At 47.0% G+C, this 22,694-nt stretch overlaps 1 protein-coding gene and 1 pseudogene across 1 annotated transcript in view; both read right to left on the bottom strand.

Moving 5' to 3' along the window:
• The window catches only part of LOC133361323 (zinc finger protein 721-like), a 104,747-nt pseudogene extending 99,289 nt beyond the window's left edge, over positions 1-5,458 (bottom strand).
• A 5,968-nt stretch (positions 5,459-11,426) lies between these two features.
• Positions 11,427-22,694, bottom strand: part of LOC133361320 (zinc finger protein 585A-like) — a gene marked incomplete at its 5' end in the record, with an annotated part of 114,865 nt that continues 103,597 nt past the window's right edge. Inside the window, 4 exons of the mRNA XM_061580257.1 lie at positions 11,427-11,435; positions 11,677-12,099; positions 14,708-15,046; positions 17,359-17,433. Coding sequence (XP_061436241.1) covers positions 11,427-11,435; positions 11,677-12,099; positions 14,708-15,046; positions 17,359-17,433 — 846 coding nt within the window. The remainder of the gene's footprint in view (positions 11,436-11,676; positions 12,100-14,707; positions 15,047-17,358; positions 17,434-22,694) is intronic.

Raw genomic sequence — 22,694 nt, 5'->3', positions numbered from 1 at the left:
TATACAGGGAATCCTGTACGCTAAGACACGTGAACTGTAACACTATAAACGATAACACGAAACATTAAATACTATAAACTAGTTTAATCATTTATAACACCAAAAACAGAGGTACGGTATTATAATCTCATTACAAGCAGTAGAATTTCAACGTGATCGTATTAAAATCACACTCTGCGCATATGTATGTACAGCGTACGTGCAAGCGAACTGTGCTCGTATGCATGTAATATGCATCTATGGCCTTTGGACATGCGAACCGGTGGTCGGATATGCGAATTGGGGGGTGCAGGATTATGATCGGATTAAAACGATTAGAATATCACTTTGTTAGTATTATAATTACACTGAGCTAGAATGTATGTTAAATGTAGATGCACATCGGGAGTCGTTAATGCGGCCTGGGTGGTGCCAGATTTAGAATCGCATCAAAATTATTAAAATCGCACCATGGTCGTATTAGAATCAATCTGCCCACTGCTGGTAGAATGTTCCATCTCAATGGCACCGAATATCAATATACAGCATTGATATTGGGCGTGGAGCCTAAAAGCGCAACCTTGCGCATTTTGAACTGGTTCTCGCCGCCGGTCCCGCGCCCATGGTCGGGGCGTCAAGGGTTCGCACCACAAACTTGAAGGATTAGGCAGGTCCCTGGCTTTTTTTTGGAGAATATGACCAGGCTCCAGGCACCGGATCCTCGCACGTGGCGGATCCTTGAGGCACCCCGGGGCTCAGGGGCTCGAAAACTGTGGGCGCCACAACACATTTCCTTTTGGCGTACGGTTTCCGTTGCCGAGTGCCCCACCACGTCGGACACACCAGACTTGGGCTGTACAGGACATGGGGATGAGCTGTCTGGGTGGGGACGGACATAAGTCTTGAGGCGGGATGGGTGGACGAACCAACGGCGACGCCCTATCTACATTCGTACACACTGCAGCCATTTCTCCTCTATGACTTTTACCGTACCTTGCAATTGACTGAGCAACTTGGGGATATACCCGGTGGCACCTGTGGGCAAACAAGCATGCCCTGTCCCCGACCGCCCATGGAAGCACGTGTTTCCACCGCCCAGTGTTCTTTTCATTAGCGGCTTACAGAAAGTAGAGCCCGTGTCGTCATCGGGGTCTGTGCTGAAGTCGGGGGTCGGAGTCAGGTGGCACGGGGAGCCAGGGGCAAGGGAGTCGGGATAGGAAAGAGCGCAGCGTCAGGGCTGGAGGTGGCTGCGCTCCTCGGCCGGCCGTGTTGGCTGAGCCCACGGCCGGCGCAGAGGAGGCAGCACGGGGCAGCCGACTGTGTCGGGGGCACCAGTGGGACCGATCCCGGGACCCCTCACCCCTGGGAAGTTGGTACACCTGGTGTATGTCAATAACTTTAATAAACCCTCGGCGACAGCCCTTAAACCTCACATTCGTCTCCGAGTGCGTCCTGGGAACTTCTCTGCATATGTATAATAGTGTACGGGCATGTGAACTGTGCTCGTATGTATGTAATGTGTATGCATGCCATTTGGACTTGCGAACCGGGGGTCGGATATGCGAACTGGGGCGTGCAGGATTAGGAATCGGATGAAAATTATTAGAATAACACTATGGTAGCATTATAATCACACTGAGCTAGAGTGTATGTTATATGTAGATGCGCATTGGGAGTCGTAAATGCAAACTGGGAGGTGCTCGGTTTAGAATAGCATCAAAATGAGTTTCATAACAACGTGGTCCTATTAGGTGCCGCGGGACGCAGCATTTCTGAAGGTGATGTTGTTGTTGCTGCTGCTGCAGTTGCTGCAGTTGCTGCTGCTGCAGTTGCTGCAGTTGCTGCTGCTGCAGTTGCTGCTGTTGCTGCAGTTGCTGCAGTTGCTGCTGCTGCAGTTGCTGCTGTTGTTGCTGGTACTGTTTTTGCTGGTACTGTTGCTGCTTAAGTTTCAGTGGTGTTCCGTGATAGGATAACAAACTTTGATCAAATACTCTTATCAAACGAGTCGTTACAATTGTAACGAATCATAATTGCACGGGCTTATGTTGGGTTTGTAAGATAATTCTATATTTACATACTGAATATTGCTATTTGATGCCATTGAGATAGAACCCAGCAGTGGACAGCTTGATCCTAATACCACGAAAGTGTTATTCAAACAATTTTAATCCCATCCTGATCCTGCACCTTCCGTTTCACATATCCCACCCTTGGTTCGCACGTCCATATTACATACATACATGTTACATGCATGCATGTTACATGCATGCATGTAACATACAGACATATTACATTCATGCATATTACATACAGACATGTTACATACTCACGAGCATAGTGTGATTCTTATAGGACCACGGTGTGAAGCTAAGAATTCGAATATCACACTTCAATGTTCGGTGTTCTAATCTGTAACACTAGTTTATTGTTATTTTATAGCGTTATAATGTATAGCTCATAGCTTATATTGTTAGAGTTCACGACATTATAGTTTACTATAACACTAGTTTGTAAACTGCTAAAATACACAGCATAGGGAAGGCTGCCTTGTTGGGGAGATGCAGTTTGGCTAAGGCACTGTGGCCGGGTGATGACACGGATTCTGAAACAATGGAGTTAAACACTCGCTGCTTGGCCCCGTCGACAGCAGCGAAGGCTGTCATATACCTTCCCATTTACGAGTTGGCTGTATGATGTGTATAGTTGAAGGTGCTAGGTGTTGTCTTTTTCTAACAGCTACTAACGTGCGTGTGTTGTCTGTTTTTAGGACTTGCCCATTTATGTTGTTTTTTTATTGCGGCGTTTTTTTTTGTTTAGTTCTGTCACTTGAGTGTTGCAGTTTGTTTAAGAATTCGTCACGTGAGCGTGGTGTTTTGCTTGTGGGAATTTCGCTTTGTCACAATTTGTGATTGTTATATTAATTATAACGATTCATAATCTCATGAGTTTATGATGGGGTTGTGCGTGTATTTATATAAATATATTCCGTCTTTTGTTATTCGATGACATCTAGCAGTGAAAATCGTGATAGTAATATGACCATGTTGTAATTGTAATATTTTTTATCCGATCCTTGCACGTACACTATACAAACATATTAGCGATTCTTATACGACCACACTGTGATTCTAATTATTCTAATGATATTATAATACCTTACCTCCGTGTATATGGTTATAAATTAAAACACTATCGTTTATAGTATTACAGTTTACATGTTATAGAGTACAGTTTATCCCCGACATACTTCGGGATTAGGGACTGGTACGTTGATGAACGATTAACTACGGGGGTCTTTCCCCTCAAGGAACACGTGTTAATCGGGTAGACAGCCAATATGCTGCCGGTTAAGGGCACACTTGTGTGACGGAGATCCTCCACCTGAAATTCTCTCATATTTTTGCTAGGAACATTATAAAATAAAGACCGTACAAACATTTGTTAAAAATACGTTTTTATTCATCTGCAATCATTTTTACGTCAAAACTCGAAGGGAATATTTATTACGTCCTATGTTCACACATTTCCAGTAAACCATTTCCGTTCCAGGAATACCAAAGCGTTAAAGTATCATTCCCCATGATTTCCTTATTAGTTCACCACATTTGTTCACTGTGCGTCTATGTTGAAGTCAAGGCCATATATCCAACGAACGCGTCATCAATGTACATCCTGAAATCAGCTATCTAAAGTCGATTAATACCAATCAAAAACAGCTATATACTTGACAAAACCCGTTGAAAATGTTGAGTAAAGATGTACCTACAGACGCATTCCAACTTTAGCTCAACAGGAACACTTAACGACTACAATTGAACCCTCTCACAACCAGTGCTCATCACACCACTTCGGCAAGTAATCCGATAACATTACAAACCACCACTGTGCACGTAATTAAACTCACAAAAACTGTTAAACTAAAATGGTAAAAAATTACGCACAAAAGTACTCGATATGGCGTAATAGGTGTAACCACATGCAATATTATGTTTCAGTCACCCCGAGCTCTCTGGTTGACTCTCGAGCCACTCCATTACATCCAGCCATCTCTCGGGATCCAACTGCATGGGATCGAAGGTGGAAACTTCTTCAGGACTCATTGCAGCACCTTGAATTTCAGCTTTTGATTTCAGTTTCCTATCATTGTGAACCTTCTGATGCCTGTTCATGGTTGATGAGTCTGCAAATGTCTTCCCACACACAGGGCACAGGAAAGGCTTCTCGCCCGTGTGTGTTCTCTGATGACTATGAAGAGTTGATGAGTCTGCAAATGTCTTCCCACACACAGCGCACAGGAATGGCTTCTCGCCCGTGTGTGTTCTCTGATGACTATGAAGATTTGATGACTTGGAAAATGTCTTCCCACACACAGGGCACAGGAATGGCTTCTCGCCCGTGTGTGTTCTCTGATGACTATGAAGAGTTGATGAGTCTGCAAATGTCTTCCCACACACAGGGCACAGGAAAGGCTTCTCGCCCGTGTGTGTTCTCTGATGACTATGAAGAGTTGATGAGTCTGCAAATGTCTTCCCACACACAGCGCACAGGAATGGCTTCTCGCCCGTGTGTGTTCTCTGATGACTATGAAGATTTGATGACTTGGAAAATGTCTTCCCACACACAGGGCACAGGAATGGCTTCTCGCCCGTGTGTGTTCTCTGATGACTATGAAGAGTTGATGAGTCTGCAAATGTCTTCCCACACACAGGGCACAGGAATGGCTTCTCGCCCGTGTGTGTTCTCTGATGACTATGAAGAGTTGATGAGTCTGCAAATGTCTTCCCACACACAGGGCACAGGAAAGGCTTCTCGCCCGTGTGTGTTCTCTGATGACTATGAAGAGTTGATGAGTCTGCAAATGTCTTCCCACACACAGCGCACAGGAATGGCTTCTCGCCCGTGTGTGTTCTCTGATGACTATGAAGATTTGATGACTTGGAAAATGTCTTCCCACACACAGGGCACAGGAATGGCTTCTCGCCCGTGTGTGTTCTCTGATGACTATGAAGAGTTGATGAGTCTGCAAATGTCTTCCCACACACAGGGCACAGGAATGGCTTCTCGCCCGTGTGTGTTCTCTGATGACTATGAAGATTTGATGACTTTGAAAATGTCTTCCCACACACAGAGCACAGGAACGGCTTCTCGCCCGTGTGTGTTTTCTGATGGTCTTGAAGAGTTGATGACTGTGCAAATGCCTTCCCACACACAGGGCACAGGAATGGCTTCCCGCCCGTGTGTGTTCTCTGGTGACTCTGAAGATGTGATGACCGTGCAAATGTCTTCCCACACACAGGGCACAGGAACGGCTTCTCGCCCGTGTGTGTTCTGTGGTGTTTCTTAAGATGTGATGACCGTGAAAAGGACTTCTCACACACAGAGCAATTGAATGGCTTCTTGCCTCCGTGTGCGTGGGGCTGTGGAGAGCCTCTCTGCTCCATGTGAGCGTAGTAACAGCAGCGGTGTTATTGAGTCAAAAGTACGCTATTGGCCCCAAGGATGTTTAACGTTGAGTTTTGGATTTTGTTAACTGCTAAAACAAAAACGACACTCGCGTCTAACCGAGAGAAAAAACAAATCCCGCTAATTTGACGACGAACACGTTTAAGAATTTATCCGCGAAAATAGACACTTACTTGGAGATTCACGGTATATCGATGTCTGAAACCCGTCTGAAGATGTCGCCACGAACTCTCCCGACCCAAAGTCGCCTAAATGTCAACTCAGCAATTGTGCTCGCCAGGCTGCGTTGTCTCGCGGTTGAAGGGCGATCAGCAGAGCGACGAGTCGAGCGTCCAACCTCATCAAGTTCCCTCTCGAAATGGCATTGAGCTCTGCTTCTGAGCCGCCTTATAACTCCCCCCCTAGGATCCAATCCTTTGTCTTTCAGGATATTTGCATTCGATTGTTAATTTTGGAAGGCACAATCCGCATGTCTATTAACATACCGAAGAATAATGTGCCCATTGTGCTTCATGCATTAATATGTACGTGCATCTCAGTGTGTAATTATTTTGAATAAATGGAAAAACATTGTCCTCCATTTAAAGTGAATGCAGAGAAATTAGCATGTAACTTTAGAAAAGGAAGAGAGCGGCCTTCTCGACGAGGGAGTGAAACCCAATGGGTAATATTCTTTTACAGCGTTACAATGGATAGGTTGTAGTTCATAGGTTATAATATTATGTTTCACTATGTTAGAGCTTGACATGTGAGAGTCTACAATATCAGAGTTGATCAAATGCGACAATCAAGGGCGTCAATCGGGTGAGTTTGATCAGAGACTTTAATCAAAGGCGTCATCCCATCACTGAACCCCGGGTTCCCCCCCACCATCATCCACTATTCCGTTTACGTTACCCCACCTCCCTATTACCCGCTACGGTTTCGCCGGCATTCGAACGCGACGCCCCTACTGTTACAGCCTCGCGCCGCGCTCCCACGCCGCGAGCATACGTGCGCACAGCATCATCAATCACACGCCATACTCCCCCTCTTTACACCGCTACGTGCAGCTCTCGCACGCTGCGAGCGTGTGCCCGTCTACAGCCCGGTGCGGCACTCGCCTCTACGTCGAATAACCACGCGACCCATGCGCACCCGTATCCGACACGTAGTTCACAAGATCATAGTTTACTATAACACTAGTTTGTAGTGTTATTTTAGAACGTTACAATGTATAGCTCATAGTTTAAAGGTTATATTGTTAGAGTTTATAATGTTAGAGTATGCAATGTGAGTTTACAATTTGAAAGTTTGTGGACGTGCCCTGTTCTCGTGGGACCCGACACGGATTTGGAAATATTTGCTATGATCATGTCTGAGCTGGGATGAGCGACTAATGTTTACTTTGCTGAATCATAACTGTGTGTAGGTTAGTGCCATCGGGGCATAGTGAATACTACTCATGAATGAACTCATTCTTCTTTCGGTAGAAATTTGAAATCGTGTTGGTAGAACAAGTCGCCTGTCCTTTTCTAGGCGAATTGTTATCTTCAAGTGCAGTCCGTAAATATACTGCTAAAATACACAGCATAGGGAAGGCTGCCTTGTTCGGGAGATGTAGTTTGGCTAAGGCGCTGTGGCCGGGTGATGACACGGATTCTGAAACAATGGAGTTAAACACTCGCTGCTTGTCCCCATCGACAGCAGCGAAGGCTGTCATATACCGCCCCATTTACGAGTTGGCTGTATGATGTGTATAGTTGAAGGTGCCAGGTGTTGTCTTCTTCTAACAGCTACTAACGTGCGTGTGTTGTCTGTTTTTACGATTTGTCCATTGATGTTGTTTTTTTTATTGCGGCGTTTTTTTGTTAAGTTCTGTCACTTGAGTGTTGCAGTTTGTTTAAGAATTCGTCACGTGAGCGTGGTGTTTTGCTTGTGGGAATTTCGCTTTGTCACAATTTGTGATTGTTATAATAATTGTAAAGATTCATAATCTCATGAGTTTATAATGGGTTTGTGCGTGATTCTTATACGACCACACTGTGATTCTAATGCTTCTAATGATATTATAATACCTTACCTCCGTTTAAATGGTTATAAATTAAAACACTAGTTTATAATCGTTTAATGTTCAGTGTTATCGTTCATAGTATTACAGTTTACATGTCATAGAGTACAGTTTATCCCCGACATACTTCGGAATTAGAGACTGGTACGTTGATGAACGATTAACTACGGGGACCTTTCCCCTCAATGAACACGTGTTAATCGTGTAGACAGCTAAGATGCTGCAGGTTAAGGGCACACTTGTGTGATGGAGATCCTCCACCTGAAATTCTCTGAACATGTTTTTGCTAGGAACATTATACAATAAAGAACTGACAAACATTTGTTAAAATACGTTTTTATTCATCTGCAACAATTTTACGTCAAAACTCGAAGGCAATATTTATTACGTCCTATGTTCACACATTTCCAGTAGAATGCAAACCATTTCCGTTCCAGGAATACCAAAGCGTTAAAGTTTCATTCCCCATGATTTCCTTATTAGTTCACCACATTTGTTCACTCTGCGTCTATGTTGAAGTCAAGGCCATATAAACAACGAACGCGTCATCAATGTACATCTTGAAATCGGCTATCTAAAGTCGATTAATACCAATCAAAAAAAGCTATGTACTTGAAAAAAACGTTTAAAATGCTGAGTAAAGATGTATCTACAGACGCATTCCAAATTTAGCTCAACAGGAACACCTAACGACTACAATTGAACCCTCTCACAACCAGTGCTCATCACACCACTTCGGCAAATCATCCGATAACATTACAAACCACCACTGGGCACGTCATTAAACTCTCACAAAAACTGTAAAACTAAAATGGTCAAAATTACACACAAAAGTACTCGATACGGCTTAATATGACATAATATTTTTTCAGTCACCCCGAGCTCTCTGGTTGACTCTCGAGCCACTCCATTACATCCAGCCATCTCTCGGGATCCAACTGCATGGGATCGAAGGTGGAAACTTCTTCAGGACCAATTGCAGCACCTTGAATTTCAGCTTTTGATTTCAGTTTCCTATCATTGTGGACCTTCTGATGCCTGTTCCTGGTTGATGACCGTGCAAATGTCTTCCCACACACAGGGCACAGGAACGGCTTCTCGCCCGTGTGCGTTTTCTTATGATCTTGAAGAGTTGATGACCGTGCAAATGTCTTCCCACACACAGAGCACAGGAACGGCTTCTCGCCAGTGTGTGTTCTCTGATGACTCTGAAGATGTGATGAATGTGCAAATGCCTTCCCACACACAGGGCACAGGAATGGCTTCTCGCCCGTGTGTGTTCTCTGGTGTCTCTTAAGATTTGATTGCCGTGAAAATTCCTTCCCACACACAGAGCAATTGAATGGATTCTTGCCTCTGTGTACGTGGGGCTGTGGAGAGCGTCTCTGCTCCATGTGAGCGTAGTAACAGCAGCGGTGTTATTGTGTCAAAAGTACGCTTTCGGCCGCAAGGATGTTTAACGTTGAGTTTTGGATTTTGTTAACTGTTAAAACAAGAACGACACTCGCGTCTAACCGAGACGCAAAAGAATTCCCGTAAATTTGACGACGAACACGTTTGAGAGTTTATCCGCGAAAATAGACACTTACTTGGAGATTCACGGTATATCGATGTCTGGAACCCGTCTGAAGATGTCGCCACGAACTCTCCCGACGCAAAGTCGCCTAACTGTCGACACAGCAATTGTGCTCGCCAGGCTGCGTTGTCTCGCGGTTGAAGGGCGATCAGCAGAGCGACGAGTCGAGCGTCCAACCTCATCAAGTTCCCTCTAGTAATGGCATTGAGCTCTGCTTCTGAGCCGCCTTATAACTCCCCCCCTAGGATCCAATCCTTTGTCTTTCAGGATATTTGGATTCGATTGTTAATTTTGGAAGGTACAATCCGCATGTCTATTAACATACCGAAGGGTAATGTGCCCATTGTGCTTCATGCATGAATATGTAAGTGCATCTCAGTGAGTAATCGTGCGCTTATTTTGAATAAATGGAAAAACTTTGTCCTCGATTTAAAGTGAATGCAGAGAAATTAGCATGTGACTTTAGAAAAGGAAGAGAGCGGCTGTTTGATGGGTACAATGGGTACTATCCGGCTAATTACCATTATTATGTATTGACGTTGATCACGTCTCCATGGACGGCTTGCTGTCTACTTCCGTTGTGTAATTGAGATTTTGTGCATGCTGGTGATGGTAAGGGCATGTGTTGCATAATATGCAGCATGTGTCCGCGTATCATGTTTGCCACGGATGCAGTTGGCGTTACTGTACATTTATCATGTTTTGGAGTGCCAATCCCATGCACTTTGAAATGTAATAAACTATCTAAAAGGGTTGCAGCCCGGCCCCCGCTGCTGTCACTCTCTGGCCGTTGCACAAGCCATATCGGAATTTGCGACATGCTAAGACAATGAGTACAGTGTGACACCGCCCGGGTAACTCCCGGGATCAAAATGGGCATTGGAAAGTGACCAGTACCGCGAGCTGACCAACAAAGAAGAAATGGTAAATCTTCTTGGTTCTTTCGGTAAAGTCACGTAGAAGGGAAGTAATAAAATAATAAAAATAAAACATAATAAAATAATTCTCACGACGTTTCGGCCACAACGCAAGCAGCCGTCCTCAGGTGAAAACCAGGTCTGTCGAGGCTACAGCGTCTGAATGAAACAACACACGTGCTTGGAGCATATATATAAGCTGGGTTGGAAGGGGGGGAAAGGGCGCCTTGACAAAATAATTTGCATATCAAGAGGAATTTAGCAAATTTATGGGAAATGTAGGTATTTGATTAGTACTACTTATGCCCATTTCGACTTCGGAGCAAACAGTTCCCCATTGTCCCAGCCTTCGCGATGACCATCAACAAGGCGCAAGGGCAAACTGTTCACAACCTGGGATTATATCTACCAACGCCATGCTTCTCGCACGGCCAACTGTACGTGGCACTATCGCGAGTCACGGCAAGATCCAACATCAAGGCGCTTATTGAGGGAACTGACGACGAGGAGGAAGACGGAGTGTACACGAAGAATATCGTGTAATCGCCAGATATTTCAATAAGTTGCATTCTATATTTCAATAACTTGCATTCTTTAATATTGTCGATTGAGCGTCTCATAAAAATACATATAACCTCACAAAAATAAACATAAAACAATCACCAAAACATGTATATTGTGTCCAGCCACTTTCAACTCCCCACCAACCAAGCACATACACACCGCCCGCGAAGCGGGCGGCGACTGCTAGTCGTTTATAGTATTATAGTTTACTTGTCATGAAGTACAGTTTATCCCCGACATTCTTCGGGATTAGGGGACCTTTCCCCTCAAGGAACACGTGTTAATCGGGTAGACAGGCAAGATGCTGCCGGTTAAGGGCACACTTGTGTGACGGAGATCCTCCACCTGAAATTATCTTAACATGTTTTTGCTAGGAACATTATGAAATAAAGACCAAACATTTTTTTTTAAGTACGTTTTTAATCATCTGCAATAATTGGTTCGTCAAAACTCGAAGGGGAATATTTATTATGTCCTATGTTCACACATTTCCAGTACAATGCAAATCATTTCCGTTACAGGAATACCAAAGCGTTAAAGTTTCATTCCCCATGATTTCCTTATTAGTTCACCACATGTGTTCACTGTGCGTCTATGTTGAAGTCAAGGCCATATATACAACGAACGCGTCATCAATGTACATCCTGAAATCGGCTATCTAAAGTCGATTAATACGAATCAAAAAAAGCATATACACTTGAAAACTAAAAGTCTTTAAATGTTGAGTAAAGATATACCTACAGACGCATTCCAACTTTAGCTCAACAGGAACACTTAACGACTACAATTGAACCCTCTCACAACCAGTGCTCATCACACCACTTCGGCAAGTAATCCGATAACATTACAAACCACCACTTTGCACGCCAATAAACTCTCACAAAAACTGTAAAACTAAAATGGTCAAAATGACACACAAAAGTTATCGATACGGCTTAATAGATATAACCACATGACGTAATTTTTTTCAGTCACCCCGAGCTCTCTGGTTGACTCTCGAGCCACTCCATTACATCCAGCCATCTCTCGGGATCCAACTGCATGGGATCGAAGGTGAAAACTTCTTCAGGACTCATTGCAGCACCTTGAATTTCAGCTTTTGATTTCAGTTTCCATTCATTGTGGACCTTCTGATGCCTTTTAAGATGTGACGACTGTGAAAATGCCTTCCCACACACAGGGCACAAAAATGGCTTCTCGCCCGTGTGTGTTTTCTTATGATCTTGTAGAGTTGATGACCGTGCAAATGCCTTCCCACACACAGGGCACAAGAATGGCTTCTCGCCCGTGTGTGTTCTCTGATGAGTTTGAAGAGTTGATGAGTCTGCAAATGTCTTCCCACACACAGGGCACAGGAATGGCTTCTCGCCCGTGTGTGTTCTCTGGTGATTTTGAAGAGTTGATGAGTGTGCAAATGTCTTCCCACACACAGAGCACAGGAATTGCTTCTCGCCCGTGTGCGTTCTCTGATGGCTGCGGCAGTTTACTGAAAGTGAAAATACCTTTCCACACAGAGAACACATGAATGGCTTTTCGCCCGTGTGTGTTTTCTGATGCCTGTTCAGTTTTGATGACTGTGCAAATGCCTTCCCACACACAGAACATGTAAGTGCATCTCAGTTTGTGCGCTTATTTTGAATAAATGGAAAAACTTTGTCCTCGATTTAAAGTGAATGCAGAGAAATTAGCATGTAACTTTAGAAAAGGAAGAGAGCGGCCTTCTCGACGAGGGAGTGAAACCCAATAGGTAATATTCTTTTACAGCGTTACAATGGATAGGTTGTAGTTCATAGGTTATAATATTATGTTTCACTATGATAGAGCTTAACATGTGAGAGTATACAATATCAGAGTTGATCAAATGCGACAATCAAGGGCGTCAAGCGGGTGAGTTTGATCAGAGACTTTAATCAAAGGCGTCATCCCATCACTGAACCCCGGGTTCCCCCCCGCCATCATCCACTATTCCGTTTACGTTACCCCACCTCCCTATTACCCGCTAAGGTTTCGCCGGCATTCGAACGCGACGCCCCTACTGTTACAGCCTCGCGCCGCGCTCCCACGCTGCGAGCATACGTGCGCACAGCATCATCAATCACACGCCACACTCCCCCTCTTTACACCGCTACGTGCAGCTCTCGCACGCTGCGAGCGTGTGCCCGTCTACAGCCCGGTGCGGCACTCGCCTCTACGTCGAATAACCACGCGACCCATGCGCACCCGTATCCGACACGTAGTTCACAAGATCATAGTTTACTATAACACTAGTTTGTAGTGTTATTTTAGAACGTAACAATGTATAGCTCATAGTTTAAAGGTTATATTGTTCGAGTTTATAATGTTAGAGTATGCAATGTGAGTTTACAATTTGAAAGTTTGTGGACGTGCCCTGTTCTCGTGGGACCCGACACGGATTTGGAAATATTTGCTATGATCATGTCTGAGCTGGGATGAGCGACTAATGTTTACTTTGCTTAATCATAACTGTGTGTAGGTTAGTGTCATCGGGGCATAGTGAATACTACTCATGAATGAACTCATTCTTCTTTCGGTAGAAATTTGAAATCGTGTTGGTAGAACAAGTCGCCTGTCTTTTCTAGGCGAATTGTTATCTTCAAGTGCGTCCGTAAATATACTGCTAAAATACACAGCATAGGGAAGGCTGCCTTGTTCGGGAGATGTAGTTTGGCTAAGGCGCTGTGGCCGGGTGATGACACGGATTCTGAAACAATGGAGTTAAACACTCGCTGCTTGTCCCCATCGACAGCAGCGAAGGCTGTCATATACCGCCCCATTTACGAGTTGGCTGTATGATGTGTATAGTTGAAGGTGCCAGGTGTTGTCTTCTTCTAACAGCTACTAACGTGCGTGTGTTGTCTGTTTTTACGATTTGTCCATTGATGTTGTTTTTTTATTGCGGCGTTTTTTTGTTAAGTTCTGTCACTTGAGTGTTGCAGTTTGTTTAAGAATTCGTCACGTGAGCGTGGTGTTTTGCTTGTGGGAATTTCGCTTTGTCACAATTTGTGATTGTTATAATAATTGTAAAGATTCATAATCTCATGAGTTTATAATGGGTTTGTGCGTGATTCTTATACGACCACACTGTGATTCTAATGCTTCTAATGATATTATAATACCTTACCTCCGTTTAAATGGTTATAAATTAAAACACTAGTTTATAATCGTTTAATGTTCAGTGTTATCGTTCATAGTATTACAGTTTACATGTCATAGAGTACAGTTTATCCCCGACATACTTCGGAATTAGAGACTGGTACGTTGATGAACGATTAACTACGGGGACCTTTCCCCTCAAGGAACACGTGTTAATCGGGTAGACAGCCAAGATGCTGCCGGTTAAGGGCACACTTGTGTGACAAAGATCCTCCACCTGAAATTAGCTTAACATGTTTTTGCTAGGAGCATCATAAAATAAAGAACGGACAAACATTTGTTAAAAATACGTGTTCATTCATCTGCAATCATTTTTACGTCAAAACTCGAACCAAATATTTATTACATTTCCAGTGCAATGCAAACCATTTCCGTTCCAGGAATACCAAAGCGTTAAAGGATCATTCCCCATGATTTCCTTATTAGTTCACCACATTTGTTCACTGTGCGTCTATGTTGAAGTCAAGGCCATATATCCAACGAACGCGTCATCAATGTACATCCTGAAATCGACTATCTAAAGTCGATTATTACCAACCCAAAAAAACTTTATACTTGAAAAAAAAACCTTTTATAATGTTGAGTAAAGATCTAACTACAGACGCATTCCAACTTTAGCTCAACAGGAACACTTAACGACTACAATTGAACCCTCTCACAACCAGTGCTCATCACACCACTTCGGCAAGTAATCCGATAACATTACAAACCACCACTGGGCACGTAATTAAACTCACAAAAACTGTAAAACAAAAATGGTCAAAATTACACACAAAAGTACTCGATACGGATTAAAAGGTATAACCACATGACGTAATTTTTTTTCAGTCTCTCCGAGCTCTCTGGTTGACTCTCGAGCCACTCCATTACATCCAGCCATCTCTCGGGATCCAACTGCATGGGATCGAAGGTGGAAACTTCTTTAGAACTCATTGCAGCACCTTGAATTTCAGCTTTTGATTTCAGTTTCCTATCATTGTGGACCTTCTGATGCCTGTTGATGTTTGATGAGCGTGCAAATGTCTTCCCACACACAGGGCACAGGAATGGTTTCTCGCCCGTATGCGTTCTCTGATGAGTTTGAAGAGTTAATGACCGTGCAAATGTACTCCCACACAGAGAACACAAGAATGGCTTCTCACCCGTGTGTGTTTTCTGGTGACTCTGAAGATTTGATGACTTTGCAAATGCCTTTCCACACACAGGGCACAGGAATGGCTTCTCACCCGTGTGTGTTTTCTGGTGACTCTGAAGATGTGATGAGTGTGCAAATGTCTTCCCACACACCGAGCACAGGAACGACTTCTCGCCCGTGTGCGTTCTCTGGTGTCTCTGATGGCGGTGTTATCGAGTCAAAAGTACGCTATCGGTCGCAAGGATGTTTAGCGTTGAGTTTTGGATTTTGTTAATTGCTAAAACAAGAACGACGCTCGCGTCTAACCAAGACGCAAAAAAATCCCGCTAATTCAACGACGAAAACGTTTAAGAGTTTATCCGCGAAAATAGACACTTACTTGGAGATTCACGTTATATCGATGTCTGGAACCCGTCTGGAGATGTCGCCACGAACTCTCCCGACGCCAAGTCGCCTAACTGTCGACACAGCAATTGTGCTCGCCAGGCTGCGTTGTCTCGCGGTTGAAGGGCGATCAGCAGAGCGACGAGTCGAGCGTCCAACCTCATCAAGTTCCCTCTCGAAATGGCATTGAGCTCTGCTTCTGAGCCGCCTTATAACTCCCCCCCTAGGATCCAATCCTTTGTCTTTCAGGATATTTGCATTCGATTGTTAATTTTGGAAGGCACAATCCGCATGTCTATTAACATACCGAAGAGTAATGTGTCCATTGTGCTTCATGCATGAATATGTAAGTGCATCTCAGTGTGTAATTGTGCGCATATTTTGAATAAATGAAAAAACTTTGTCCTCGATTTAAAGTGAATGCAGAGAAATTAGCATGTAACTTTAGAAAAGGAAGAGAGCGGCCTTCTCGACGAGGGAGTGAAACCCAATAGGTAATATTCTTTTACAGCGTTACAATGGATAGGTTGTAGTTCATAGGTTATAATATTATGTTTCACTATGATAGAGCTTAACATGTGAGAGTCTACAATATCAGAGTTGATAAAATGCGACGATCAAGGGCGTCAATCGGGTGAGTTTGAACAGAGGCTTTAATCAAAGGCGTCATCCCATCACGGAACACCACCTCCCTGCGTTTATTACAGCAACAGAAGCAACTACAGCAGCAACAACAGCAGCAACATCACATTTCGAGGGCAACGCAGCTACTTCCGATTCTGCTGCCCAGCTGTTTGTAGTCGGGACCTGCTCTCGCAGGACCCCACACGTCTTTGGAAATGATTGCGATGATCATGTCTGAGCTCAGAATTAAGTCACTCAAAATTACTTTTTTAACCATAACTTTAGGTAGGTTAGTGTCATCGGGGCTCTGTGAATACTACTCATGAATGAAATCACACTCCTGTATGACCGACATTGTACTAATATTGGTTGATCGAGTAGAACAAGGCACATAACATGTCCAGACGAATTCTTATCAACAACAGTGTCCTTAAATATGATGCTAAAATAAATGTTAACACTGGATTAAACGTGCACCTCTTAACCCCTCCCTCGCATTTACGACTAACAATTTGCATTTGCACATAACATACATTCAAGTACAGTAATTTTCTAAAACGACCAAATTGTCATTCTAAAATTTGAATGCCATTCTTACCCTCGACCCCCACAGTTCACATATCCGACCGTCGGTTCGACTGAACGGACAATTAACAAACATGTGTAGAGTTCCATTATAATACTTCTAATGAAATTAAAATACCGTACCTCCGTTTATGGTGGTATAAATTCTAAAACCAGTTGGTAGCTTTTTTTGTCGTTTAATGTTTAGTGTTATTGTTTATAGTGTTATCAATTTACGTGTTTTTAAGTACAGGTGATTCCCGGTATACTTCGGTATTCTGGACCTGAACGTTGCACCGTCTCTCTGGGGACCCGTGTAGTGTGTGTAGCGAGTATCACTGGGTGGGCGGGTAGTGTGGTGATAGTGGTCACGGTTGGCACCGATGCACGACCACCGCCACCACCCCTACTGGGCGGTGGACCTGCCACCACAAAGCAGCACGCGGCGGAGGAGTGAGGCGATCGCTCTCGCCACGCGAGCGAGGCTCCCTCGCTTCCTCTTCTTTTCGTGCATCTCCACCTGCACCTCTTCCGTTTTCTCCTCCGTCTCATCCTCCTCCATCCCCTTTTCTTCATCCTCCACCACCATCTCCTCTACCTCCTCCTCCTCTTCCTGCGCCACCTCCATCTTCTCCATCTTCTTCTCCTCCGCTAGCACCATCTCTTCCTCCTTCATCTCCTCCTCAACCTCCGGCACCACCATCTCCACCACCGTCTTCTCTTCCTCCTCCACCACCATTGTTTCCCCTTTGTCCGTCGTCTCCATGTCCTCCACCACGACCATCTGTTCATCCTTTATTGTCTCCTTGTCCTCCATCTCCGCATTGTCTTTCTCCTCTCCCTCCGTGTTCCCCTCCATTGTCACCATCACAATCTCGTCCTCCTTTGCCTTCTCTTCCTCCGATTTCTCCTCCTCCTCTGTCTCTACTTCATCCTCCATCATCTCCTCCTTCACATCTTCCTTCGTCTCCTTCTCCACAACCTCTGTCTTCACTTCAAAGGTCTGGAGGAGTGAGGAGGAGGGCTGAGCTGGCACAGATCTGTGAAGAGACAACACGACACCGTTCTAGATTTGAAGCGTTCGTGACTGCAATGATTCATATTCTTAGGTTTTTCGGTGAAGTCACGTAGGTAAAAAAAACATTAAAAAGTAAAATAAAATAACATACAAAATTAAAATCACGACGTTTCGGAGGCAACACAAGCTTCCGTCTTCAGGTGGTACCGTCACAGCCACGACAGCTGTATCAAGTAAATGAGAGATTGCAGAAGCTACCACTCCGTTTATATACTGGTTGGAGAAGGTGGTGGGGCAAGGGCCGCATACTTTTGTAATAAAAGGACTCGAACACTTCTTTCTGTCTTCGTGTCTTTATTCAGGTTCACGTCTTTACCCACACGGCACTCTGTTATAACTCCTGTATTTGTAGCCCCCGGCTATTCACTGCTATTATAGCTTCCTCACCCCTCTGACTCTCTGCTTCATCTACTGTAACCTCCTCCCTGCAGACTTGCTGCTACCCCTATGTGCAGACCCTCTGGCTGTCACTGTATGCAGACCCGCTGCCCACTCTCTCTGTGCAGCCCCGCTGCTGACTGCAGCCTCCTTGCTGCTTCGGGTCGGTCACCGCTGGCCAACGGTGCCGATCCTCGCTTCCCCCGTGTTCGTGGCGATCTCGCCACACCCCGCTTCGCCCTACGTGGCCTTCCTCTGTTCCTGGCTCCCAGTCACTCCCCCTGCTCTTCCGGTTCCCCTCCTTCTATACTCAACCCCTCTCCCCCCACGTGACCTAACTCCTCCCCCCCTGACGGCACCTCAGAAGGGCCGTTTACAACCGCATTACATCACCCTCCCCCCTAAAGAAAATCCAGCCGACCTCGGCTGAATTGCAACCTGAAAAGCAATGCGGGTGTAAAGGGCCAACACGCAAAAAGACACGAAGCATTGAAGAACATTATAACAATAACACAACACAACACAATCTAACGAAACGTGAGGGATTTCGAGCGAGTACGGGTAGCCGGGCCGTCCCGGACGGTCGGCGGCCCACCCGCCGAGCGGGAACGTGGAAGGGTTTTAGGGGCGACGGGCGCAAGTTCTTCCGTCGCCATTGGAGGCCCGCCACTGTCCCGCTCGCGTCCAGAAACATCCCGTACTCGCGTCCGCGGAGGGATAGGAAGAGCTGCAGGTCCCGTGGGTTCTGCGGCTCCGGTCGGCGTCCCACAAGCGGAAGGTCCTCCTCCCTGCGCTGTCACGGCCGGCTTGTCTGTGAAGGGTACGACAGGCGCTCTCGCAAGGTCAGCAGACACAGGCAAGGGCGAGTCGGCAGCAACAGACCCCGGCAAGGCAACTTGGGGAGATGACGCATCCGGCCGTGGGGCAATGTATGGCTTCAACCGGGACGTGTGCACGAACCAACGCCGTGCACCAACCTGAACACGCGCCGACTGTGGGTTGGGAACCTCAATGAGGCGGACCGGACCCTGCCAAGGTCGATGTAATTTAGGAGATGTACCTGGCCGCACCTGTGGGCAATGAAGCCAGGCCAGGTCCCCCTTTTTCCAGGGACACTCCCCCTTTGAACGTCGGGCACACCGCTCATTCCTGGCCTGAGCCTTGGCAGTAGCCATGCGGGCATTTTCCCTCGCCTCAGCGACACGCCGAACGTTGTCCTTAATATACTCAGGAAGAGGCTTAACAGGCCCCCTCGCACCGGTTCCCAACTGGTCATGAATCGGCGGCACGTTCTCACGGCCGTACATAAGGAAAAACGGCGAGTATCCAGTAGCCGCGTGCGGCGTCATGCGATACGCCGAAAGCACCCCAGGGATATGCAAATCCCAATCAGATTGGTTTTCCCCGACTGTATGGCACAGCATGGCGGACAGAGTCCGATTCAACCGTTCCACCATACCATCCGTTTGCGGGTGGTAGGGGGACGTCCGTATCTTTTTAGTTCCAAGAGCCGCACACACCTCCCCCAACAATTTAGACGAAAAGTTACGTCCCTGATCCGTAAGGAGCCTCTCCGGAGCCCCTTTGTCCATTACATACCCAAATAGAAAGGCGTCCGTGATAGACGCCGCTGACTGGTCAGGCAAGGGCCAGGCCATCGGCCAGCGAGAGAGGTACTCCACCCCCACCAGTAAATACTTATTCCCTTTAGCTGATGGCGGAAAGGGTCCCAAAATATCTAACGCCACCAACTCATTAACCCGAGATACTTTAATCGATTGTATCGGCGGAACATATGGATGTTTAGGCGGCTTACGGCGGGCACAATCGGGACACGCGCGAACGTGACCGACGACATCCGTCGTCATGCCGTGCCAATAATAGTCTCGTTGCAGCGTCAATAGGGTTTTCTGCACCCCCAGGTGTAAAAGTGTGTCACAGTGCAAAGATCGAATCAACTCATAGCGCAATGACGCAGGCACAACGAGACGCCAGTGTTCCTGTATCCCTTCCCTCCACATCAGTAACCCATCTCGGAGAGCAGTTTCCGAATTACCACCCGCACCGACTTCCTTACCCGCCTTCTCCGTTCGTTTCCGTAACGACACCAAAGAATCGTCCAACATTTGCTCCCGAATCCACACAGACCTTGGAAGACGCAAAATCCCGTCAGCCGGTCCCCCCTCAACCGGTCCCGGTGTAAGCGGAGGTTCGAGAACATCCACTGCCCGCGCGACAGGCTGAGGGGGGGGCTGAGCCGGTCCACACCTATGCGTCCCCGACGCACACGCACAAGGGGATTGTTGCGGCAACCTGGACAGTGCGTCCGCGTTAGCGTGACGCACACCCTTCCGATGGTGAATTTGGAAGGAGAATTCTTGCAACGTGTCCAGCCATCTCGCCAATTGTCCGGATGGCTGGTCCATCTTAAGAGCGTACTGCAAGGCCGCATGGTCCGTTCGGACAATAAACGACCGACCGTACAGATACGGTCGAAATTGGCGGAGAAAATACACAATAGCCAAAAGTTCCCTGCGAGTGACGCAGTAACGAGTTTCCGCGGGAGACAAAACCCGACTCCCGTACGCCACCACACGCTCAACACCACCTTTTGACTGGGACAACACCGCCCCAATCCCGGTGTCACTCGCATCAGTATCCAGAATGAAGGGATGTTCAAAATCCGGATAATCCAACGTCGGCGCAGTAGCCAGTAGGTCGCGCAGGCTCCGAAACGCCGCCTCCTCCGGCGGTCCCCACACAAATTTGTGCCCCTTCCCAGTAAGGAGATGCAAAGGCCTGGCGATAGTAGCGAAATTCGGAACAAACCTCCGGTAATATGAGGCGAACCCCAAAAACCGACGCACATCACCCACCGTGGCGGGGGTTGCCCAATCCCGGACACACGCAGTTTTCTCTGGATCCGTGGCCACCCCGTCCGCACTAACAATATGTCCCAAGTATCGAACGGAACGTTGCAGTAGATGACATTTCTTAGGCTTGAATTTCAAATTAGCAGAACGCATTCTGGCAAAAACGGCCTCCAACCGCAATAAATGCTCATCAAATGTGCGGCTGAAGACAATAATATCATCTAAATAAATGAGACATGTCTCCCACTGCAACCCCGTCAATACCAACTCCATCAATCTCTGAAAGGTGGCAGGGGCTGCATTCAACCCCATCGGCAGACAGTTAAATTGGAACAACCCCTGCGGCGTACGGAACGCTGTCTTTTCCCGCGAGGGCTCGTCAAGGGGAAGCTGCCAGAAGCCCGAAGAGAGATCTAGCGTTGAAAAAAACTTAGCCCCTGACAAGGCGTCGAGAGAATCGTCCATACGCGGCAGGGGATACGCATCTGCCACCGACACTTTATTTAACTTCCGAAAATCCACACAAAATCGTAATTTACCATCTTTCTTTTTAACCAACACGACAGGCGCACCCCACGGGCTATTAGACGGAGATATAATATCCGCTTTCAACATGTCTTCCACCGCCCCTCGAACGTGCTCACGCTCAGCCGGACTCATCCGACGCGAGTTCAAGCGGATAGGGGCCGCGTCCCCCGTTTCGATGTGATGAGAGAGCAGCGAGGTGCGTCCCAAGTCCAAATCGTCCGAGCTAAACACATCGGAATAGCTCGCTAATAATTTATGAATCGCACAACGCTGCTCAGCGGAAAGGGCCGAATTTTCCGCGCATAATTCGGCGATCCAACGATCGTCCACCCCTCCGTCGTGTGAAACACCACCCACCAGCCCCCCGTCCGGAATGTCACTCTGAGCCGTAAACGCCGTAGTGGCGTGTGCCACAACGGTACCAGCCGGCACACACACGCTTTCAGAAGTCGCATTTAACACCTGCAAAAACGGGCGCTGATCCGGACGGACAATGGTTTGCGCCCCCACCAGTGCCAATCCGCCCGTAACAGCGGCGGACGGCGACAGCAAAATTCCACAAGCACTCTGCCGACCCGGAACCGGCTTCCGGTATCGTAGGGGAATGAGCATCTGCGAGCCAGGTGGAATATCAACTGAAACTTCCGATAACGCCTGCACCTGGGCAACCGGAGCCGGTCGCCCCCAGGTGGACTGTAAAAACGCCAATTTGCGGCCCCCTGGCAGTTCAATGCAATTTTCATTGATTCTAATTAAAATGGGCATCTTAGCCAAAAAATCCGTGCCCAACAAGCAAGGAACCGCCAGGGACCTCGAAATTAACACAACGCCCGAGGCCGAGACCCCCCCGATAGAAATATTAGCGTCCACCTGTCCCACGATGCCCATACTACCCCCGTTCGCAGCGATGCAGGAAGCGTAAGCCGGCCTCACGGCCCCCGGTGGGATGTTCAAAAGATGGAATATGACATCCGAAATAATGGTCGCGGACGCCCCGGAATCCACCAAAATACGCACGTCCACCCCTTGGATCGACCCCGGTACAGTGGACGAACCTGTAGCGGCCGCGACAACCCGCCGAGCCAACTTACGCCACTGCGTTATCGAGCGACAAGGCGCAGATACTGGCCTCCCATATTTTAGAACATCCGCGTCGCACAACAACGGCGATGAGTGAGGTGTCAGGCCTTGCCGGGTGTCTGGTGCGCACCGACTTGCCTGTGCCGGAGGGTCTTTCTTTGGGACGTCCGCGATCGAGGCCTCCTGCTGGGGCGGCCTCGGAACCCGGGCCCAGCAGTCCCTGGCATAGTGGCCCCGACGGCCGCAGCGGAAACAGTCGACGTCGGGTCGGCGCGCAGCAGGCACCCCGTCCCGACGTGGCCGCGCCGGCGGCGGAGCCCGCGGCCC

The sequence above is a fragment of the Lethenteron reissneri genome, chromosome 72, assembly GCF_015708825.2.
Source record: "Lethenteron reissneri isolate LAM-NWPU_2019-01 chromosome 72, ASM1570882v1, whole genome shotgun sequence".
Classification (NCBI taxonomy): Eukaryota; Metazoa; Chordata; class Hyperoartia; order Petromyzontiformes; family Petromyzontidae; genus Lethenteron; species Lethenteron reissneri.
The sequence above is the reverse complement of the archived record's forward strand: the minus strand, read 5'-3'. Positions and strand labels throughout refer to the sequence as shown.